General features: G+C 40.7%; 1 protein-coding gene across 1 annotated transcript in view; it reads right to left on the bottom strand.

The window, feature by feature from the left end:
* Positions 1-8,592, bottom strand: part of abch1 (ATP-binding cassette, sub-family H, member 1) — a 30,178-nt gene that overhangs the window by 12,917 nt on the left and 8,669 nt on the right. Inside the window, exons 5-10 of the mRNA XM_023415751.2 lie at positions 7,504-7,597; positions 3,517-3,591; positions 2,928-3,108; positions 2,648-2,744; positions 2,358-2,526; positions 1,807-1,907 (exon numbers count right to left, since the gene is read on the bottom strand). Of these exons, the coding sequence (XP_023271519.1) occupies positions 1,807-1,907; positions 2,358-2,526; positions 2,648-2,744; positions 2,928-3,108; positions 3,517-3,591; positions 7,504-7,597 (717 nt within the window). The remainder of the gene's footprint in view (positions 1-1,806; positions 1,908-2,357; positions 2,527-2,647; positions 2,745-2,927; positions 3,109-3,516; positions 3,592-7,503; positions 7,598-8,592) is intronic.

The raw sequence follows: 8,592 nt of genomic DNA, 5'->3' as shown, positions 1-8,592 counted from the left end.
TGTTTTTTTCTGTGCTAAATTTAACATTACTGGGGAGGAGAGCAACACGACTAGAAGTGACAGCGAGAGAGGGCTAGTAGCTTCTCCTCTCCTCTGTCTCAGCGGAGACCGTCACAACTTCATTCACTCTTTTACTTCACCTCTTTTGGGATCAAGACGCACGTTTTGATGTATATATTACCGGGGTTTTCTCAAAGCTGCGGGACGAGTTACGCGGGCTCCGCCCCGAGGCACTTCTCTACAGCTAGAATAGCTGAGCACCCGTGGCACTAATTAAGGGATCATCAGTATTATTACAATTCAATACTATGAACTGGGAAACACTTTAAAAGAGACTATCATAATTCCTACAGTGAAAGCACGTGAAGAATTTCAGTCGACACAAATCCACTCACAGCCTCCCGGCGTTTGTGTTCACACACTAACACATGGCGTGTGTTTTGGCTAAACATTAGTCAGCGTGACGTGAAGTAGACACTGTGCTGCACGTCGCTCCAGAGGGATAAAAGTTGCCAACGTGGTTGTCGATAAAGTTGCAGAAACTTGTGCGAGAACTCGGCAAGCTGACGACAGTGTTCAGAAAACAACGCTGTTCGAGGCAGCGCTGTAACGAGATACTCGGGCGTGTGTCAGAAAAGGAAGGTGTGAGCACAGATTTAAGTAAACACACACACACACACAGGACATGTGCACCGGGCATTTACAGCCGGGATGTAAAACAATCTTTGTGAGGAGATTAGTGTCAGTAGCTGCAGAACTGAGCTGTTTGTTACTTGACATGTCTCAACGTGTCTGGACATGATTTGATCTATATCATGTGCCATTCATCATTTTTGTTTTCCTCCTCGTTTGACCTTTGATAACTTCTTCTCACACTCGTCAGAGCACAGACTGATGCTGCACTGAAGCTTCAGTGTTGTTCCTCACTTCTAAGGCGCCTTGAATAAAAGCATCTGCCAAATGAGGAAATGCAATGTAATTTACTATCATGATGTTATGCACCTGCAATGCAGCTATGATTACAGAAGACTGTGTTTGTGTGCATCAAAAAGGATTCTTACTAGTCACTTGCAAGACACAATGAACCGCAGCGGCTCCATCAAGATGCTGGAGTGACGCACAGGCGGCATTCCAGCTGCAGAGCAGAGACAAACTCAACAGCTCACAAAGAAACATGAAAACCACACACACTTAACCTCACTGCACACATGCACATGCAGCCATTTCACATGTTGCAGATGTAAAACTTTTTGCCTTCCGCTTCCAGTTGTGCAGTTTTTGTTTGTTACAAAGCTGCATACGTCAAAATCAAGCTAGCGTGAGCAGAGGCAGCGACACAGCGATCCATCCTCTTCCATCAACAGTTCATCACCTGTTCATGACGGATCGGGCAGAGAGGACTGTTGTAGCCAATTTACTCATAAGCTCAAAGCTACACGACATAATGTACTACACCTCTTATGTGTTTATTCTACACAGCCCTTTGTTGTATTTATTCTTTTTTTACTATAAAGTGTTTAGTTAAATCACAGATCCAGCGTCTTTCTGTCCCGACACTGACTCTGATACCTGAACTCTGTTTTTCCTACATTTAAAATCTGTACACTTCGTCGACTGGAACTCATTTGCATCATTTAGTTTCCAAGGTAACGTGAGGTCAGAGACCTCTGTGGGCCTAAGGACTGAGCTGGCCGCCTGCGTTTGGCTGAATCAATGTAACTGATAGTGGAAACAGAGTTTTATAATTGATCACATCTGATGCCTGATACACTTGATCCAGCGTAAGCCTGGTGCTGTTCGTCTCACCTTTTTGTCAGGTAGCTGGTGAAGTTCTTGCCAAAGCCGATGACGCCCCAGTACTCGCCATTATAGATCCCATCGAAAGCATCTGTATGGGACAAGGGTACCTATGCACACAGAGTAACCCACATCATTTATATATTATACATTATATTTTCAGCTTTTTAGATCTGAAAATATTCTTTTATCAGGAAGCTTTTATGAATGTTTGATATGGTGTTGTGTTTTATTCTCCCATGATATGGACAATCTATATTTTCATGTCACTGACTTCTGTTTAATGAGGTGTTTGTTTTTCTATTGTTGTTAATTGTTTTTAATTCCCCTCTTTTCTGTATGTAAAGCACTTTGTAACTTTGTCAAGAAAAGTGCTATTTAAATAAAGTTTATTATTCTTATTATAGAACATGAAGCTGAATTTACCAGCAGACCTACAGCACATGGAACTGCTACAGAGAAACGACCCAGTTCCACTTTTGGTTGTGGTGCATGAATGCGAGGCTGCGATCACGCCTGACGTGTATTAATATCTGTGTCTCACAAGCTCGAATAAATACCTGGTGCACACTGGAGTTGTCCAGGAAGGAGAGCAGTGATTGGCTGTAAGCGGACGGCGAGGTCTCATTGTTCACCACGGCAACCTGGATCCCCTTTGGATCTCCTCCGACACACAAACAGATCAGAGAGATCTGGATGACGGGCAGCAAGAAATGGAAACACAACGAGCTGCAAAACACAGAGGAAACAGAAACACTGTGCCAACATGTCCCTGACAGATATCATCAAATCATAACTTCTGCTGTTAATTATTAGCTATCAATATTAAATACTATTAATGTTGACATACCCCGGCATTCTCTTCATCCGCACAAACGTTTTGATCATCAGGGCAGCGATGTTTCTCCACTTTGGCAGCATGTGTCTGGCTCGCACCTTCCAGTCCGCTGTACAGTCACACGAAACACGCAATAAGATAAGAGGTCACACATCAACATTTACACAAGCAATCAACCCACAGTATTTATCACCCTGCAAAACAGGCCCTCTGCAGCAGCAGGGCAGCGAACGTTAAAGAAGACAGAGTTTGATCCTGTAGAAACTTAAACTGGAAAAAGTCAAATCAGTACCTGAATATTTGTGAACTTCCTCTGCAGCACCTTGTTCGATCCCGAGAATCGGGCGACTCTCGTCCCGCCCACTCTCGAACGATTGGCTGGTCTCTAACGGCCCGCTCTGAGGACTGGATCCCCGTTTGGAGTCGATCTGATCCGACGTCTCACACAGCTGCAGGAAGGCGTGCTCCAGGGTCTGCAGGAGAACAGGGACCAGACCGCCAGTGTGCCGTATATGAGTCTCCAGGCTGCAACTGTTTTATTTGTTCCCATTAAGTTTTTAATGATGAGACATAAAGGTTCCTTGTGTTTGAATCACCTGTGCACCTGTATTTATATTACTTTGTCTCTCACAATTGAAGCTGTATTAGAACGAGGAATTAAATCACTGATTTGTTTTTGTTTTTTTGTTCCATTTGCTGAGTTGAGTGTCTCTTGATTAGGTTTTGATGTGCAGTTTGAAATCATTTCATTTTATGTTCACTTCGTATTACAACAACACCAAACTACTGTTGCTTTGTGTTCCCATGAACAACCCCCCTGCCGTGACTACCGGCACCCCTGGGTGTCCCAGCAGGCCGTTGTTGGATCAAGCGGTACTCACTGTTGCGCTGTGCTGCTTCATGACTGCGTCTGGAGGACCTTCAGCCAGCAAATGGCCGTTCCGCATGAGACCGACCTGGAGAACAGAGACAACAGAGGAAGAAAAGAGAACAGTTGTTATTTCTAAGAGATGCTTTTGTCTTTATCAAAAAACAGTGTTGGCAGAATCACGGTAATAGCGAAAAGAAAAAATCTATAAATATTTTGGACACTTTTCCCCTCGAGTTAATTTCTCCAACTGTGATAACTGACCGAGGAATAACTTTGATGTTGAGGAGAAATTTCCTTTCAGAATAACAAATTATTACAGCTAATATTAAAGCTCTTGTTTTGAAGTATATTGAACCTCTCTTGCATTATATCAACGGGCAACAGAGAGGAGCAAAATAACTAATATGGGGTCAAATATCATTTCATTTCAATATCATTTGTGACATAAGTGTCATCTTTGTCAGAAAAATAACGTCTCTAACAACAGCTCTAATTAGGTGAGAATATCCTTTATTCTTTGTGTTAAAGTTATCTGGACTTTTCGGACATAAGCAAGTGTCCAGTTACAGAACAGCTGAGCAACTTGTTTTCAAAATCAGCAGCAAACTGATCCCTGCTGCTTCACCTGAGTTCTGTCAAGGTGCAACAGTCACAAAGACAGAAATAAATCAGTGAATCCACCTCATTCTCCCTCAGTCAGTGTGATCAGCCACCGATCACTTCACCCTGGACGGAGACAACACGGAGCTGGCTGAGCGCTCAGACTGGTTTCAGTGGAGGATTCCTCCGTGTTTACATGTGGCTGCATTAGTGAGGGGCCAGAATGACCCTTGACCTCATTTTGTGCAGCTTGAGAACAAGCTTGAGTTATGCAGTCAGAGTTTCAGTTTGAATATGACACCGCACACACACACACACACACACACACGCACACACTTTTCCTTTTTACTGTGAAATCCACACAGACAGATCAACACGTTCACATGGGATTATTTAAAGAGTGATACACATACATTTTCTCACACTTGCATTCACCAATAGCAAATGTTTTGTCTTTACATGAGACCATGACAAAGAATTCATTAAAGAAAGTATTTAGTCCCTTTTGTTCCGGACTCTTAGCAGGGAAACTCTTTCACTTGGCAGCTCCCTGAGGCCGTGACATTAGGCCTTAATGTTAATTTACAAAAACAATTCCAACAATCCAGCGAATGTGCAGAGAAGACGGACGTCTGCAGTTTTTAAAAAAAAATCTATATTATATGTGTGGACCTATTGAGATCTCTAGTATCAAATATGTCACACACACACACACACAGTAGCTACACATGTGCAAAGATGTGCAGGAGGAGGTTGTTTGTATTTGTTTGTTCAGCTACACAGTGAATACCAACATGTTGTGTCGGGGGGGTTGTCATGCAAAAAAAGAGAAGTGAAATTCCAGCTTCTGAAAATCTCTCAGACAACTTTATCTGTTAAATCTGCTTCAACTTTATCTGTTAAATCTGCTTCAGCTCTGCAAGCTGCTTCAAATTCATCACAAACACACCGACACAACAAGCCAAGCAATCTTAAAGGAAGGTAGTAATTAGTAATAAGTATTTTAAAATCAGGATGAGGACTAACCAGTGTGCAAACATAAAGTCATGTTTTAACCAAACAACATACGAGCTTTAACTTTTAGGTTTGGGTTAACCGTTTCCCCCTGCGTCCAGTTTTCACAGGAAACCGTCTCCTGAGTCGTATCTCCTGAACTGACCGTCACCCAGAGAGCGAATAAAAGCGCATTTCACCAAAATGCTGAAATACACGTTTAAACAGGAAGAAAACCATTGTGGCTTGTGGAAGCCTAATCTACAGTACAAACTTACAACTGTAAAGCTCTCGGTTTTATGGACTTTATGTACAAAGACGATTACTGGTGAAACAGTGAATGAACTCGATGACTGGATTTATGATGAGCCAGGCATCAGTTTGAGCAGCAGTGAAGGAAACAGGTGTTGAATGTACTGTACATACGTAGGGACCTCTTACTGTAAATCTGGTGGTCCTTAATGGTATTTTGACGTGATTCTGACTGAAATCTTTGGCCGTTTGTGCACAAACGAAACCAGAAGAAGACTTTCTGGTGACTTTATTTTAAAATGTGTGTCTGCTTTACTTCCCTTTCTCTCTCTCTGCTTTTCCTCACAGCGTCTGTATTTGTTTGTCGTGAGTAAGTAGGTTTCAAACTACGCCAAGTTTTTCAAGGTCCAACATCCAGATCACTCGTCGTGCACACTGCACCATGATCAGATGATAAAAACAATATAATCACAGGCAGTAAACTTCTTTCATGTTTAGGTGATTACTTTTCCAGCAGTTCCGTTTAATGCTATAATATGATTTGACCATATCAGCGTAAATCAAACAACTTTTCATGGGATTTATTGATTGCAAGCAATAAACTATGGAATATCATCAAACTTACCCTTTAAATTGTTTCATGAACCAAAAGAATGAATTACAAACCTTTTGTTTTTTGTTAGTGAAATGAAAAACAAAATGCACAAGAGAGCTTCAGTACATATTCTATAGGAAGTTTTCTCACCCAGTTTGAGCTTTTGTCCTTTCTGTCAAAGCCAATAAAGAGTAAACTTCATATGAATGGACCCATTGTTTTTGAGGCTGTATTCCTGAATGGTTTCTAGTGTGCATGTGTATTTATGCTTAATTTATCGTGTGTGTATACGTGCATGGCTGTGGGTTCTGTGTGTGTGTGTGTGTGTGTGTGTGTGTGTGTGTGTGTGTGGATTATCTCACCACATTGGCTTGCCTGGCCTCCTCTATGTAGTGTGTGGTGATGATGACAGAGACTTTCCCTGTCTTCACGATCTCCACCAGATGCTGCCAGATCCTAGAAAAGGAGACGGAAGAAACCAAACAAATTACATAACACCTGACCAACTCGCTAATAAGAGTTTTCCTAAAATCTGAAGTCTGAAAAAAGCTCACAGCGTCGCCAGCAGCCGTTTGCCTTCCAACCGTCTGATCTGATGAGACTTTGTGGTGCGATTACACAATGAGATTGGAGCAACACACTGAGCGAGTGAACTATACTTTCAAAAAACGGTTTCTGACTTGCTTTTTTTTCACAACATAAGCACAAATGTTAATTTAGAATCCGGATGTCATGTACTACATTGAAACAATAACACTTTAAAATGTCCTTATATCTGATTATGACTATATTATAGTGTGTTATAAATTAATTGTTTATATACTGCTGATGAATCCTAGGTAAGGGGAATTAAAGTCAAGTGTTATCCCACAAATAAAGATAAAAAGAAATACATATAGTGAGTAGTGAATGTAAACAGGGTGTTTATTTATTGTTAAATGTGTTTGAACTGTTTGAAAAGATGTTCTAATTCAGTAATGTTGGACAGTGTTAAGGGTAACAGGCGAGTATCTGCTCTTTTAAATCCAGTGGTTTTAATTTCCATTTCTCATGTCGGCCATTTTGAGCTTGCTCTAAATACAGAAGTAAGATAACCATCTTTTTATTGCATTTATAGCCATGTGAATTACTGATTTCCTGCTAGTACAGCCAGACAATACATAGACATGATATCAGTATGGTGATGTAACATGTTTTATGTGGGGCTTTGGTTATTGTTTAATCACAGACTCAAATCCTCATTTTTGTCTCTGTCATGTTTTCTGTCACTGTCATTTTTCCCATTGGGATGCAGAGTGGATGTAACTGATGATAAACCATGGTCTGCTTCATTTGTGGCTGAATGAAAGTCGTTGTTGTTGTTGTTGTTGTTGTTGTTGTTGTTGCCTTAATTCCTAAAAAGTCATCATCAAGTCGTTACTTTTCCGAGAGTGACATAAGCTGGAGAGCAGCCATGCAGTGTGTAGACGTGCTGCATGACACCAGAGGAAACAGCTACAGTGTGTGTGTGTGTGTGTGTGTGTGTGTGTGTGTGTGTGTGTGTGTGGATTATCTCACCACATTGGCTTGCCTGGCCTCCTCTATGTAGTGTGTGGTGATGATGACAGAGACTTTCCCTGTCTTCACGATCTCCACCAGATGCTGCCAGATCCTAGAAAAGGAGACGGAAGAAACCAAACAAATTACATAACACCTGACCAACTCGCTAATAAGAGTTTTCCTAAAATCTGAAGTCTGAAAAAAGCTCACAGCGTCGCCAGCAGCCGTTTGCCTTCCAACCGTCTGATCTGATGAGACTTTGTGGTGCGATTACACAATGAGATTGGAGCAACACACTGAGCGAGTGAACTATACTTTCAAAAAACGGTTTCTGACTTACTTTTTTTTCACAACATAAGCACAAATGTTAATTTAGAATCCGTCCATACGAATCCCAAGTTGTAATATTGAAGCCACTGTGTTGATAACATGGAGAATATTAGATGGATACAGAAGGGCTTGGTGCTTGTGGAAATATCATTAATCTTTGTAACACACTATAATGAAGTTGTAAGCAGATATAAGTGAAACCACTATCACACATTTTACTGTATGAACAGTTAATGAATGATGATATGTTTTCAAAGCAGATGTCATGTACTACATTGAAACAATAACACTTTAAAATGTCCTTATATCTGATTATGACTATATTATAGTGTGTTATAAATTAATTGTTTATATACTGCTGATGAATCCTAGGTAAGGGGAATTAAAGTCAAGTGTTATCCCACAAATAAAGATAAAAAGAAATACATATAGTGAGTAGTGAATGTAAACAGGGTGTTTATTTATTGTTAAATGTGTTTGAACTGTTTGAAAAGATGTTCTAATTCAGTAATGTTGGACAGTGTTAAGGGTAACAGGCGAGTATCTGCTCTTTTAAATCCAGTGGTTTTAATTTCCATTTCTCATGTCGGCCATTTTGAGCTTGCTCTAAATACAGAAGTAAGATAACCATCTTTTTATTGCATTTATAGCCATGTGAATTACTGATTTCCTGCTAGTACAGCCAGACAATACATAGACATGATATCAGTATGGTGATGTAACATGTTTTATGTGGGGCTTTGGTTATTGTTTAATCACAGACTCAAATCCTCATTT

The sequence above is a fragment of the Seriola lalandi genome, unplaced genomic scaffold (assembly GCF_002814215.2).
Source record: "Seriola lalandi dorsalis isolate HSWRI2012SDOR001 ecotype SW California unplaced genomic scaffold, Sedor1 jcf7180002054556, whole genome shotgun sequence".
NCBI classification, from domain to species: domain Eukaryota; kingdom Metazoa; phylum Chordata; class Actinopteri; order Carangiformes; family Carangidae; genus Seriola; species Seriola lalandi.
The sequence above is the reverse complement of the archived record's forward strand: the minus strand, read 5'-3'. Positions and strand labels throughout refer to the sequence as shown.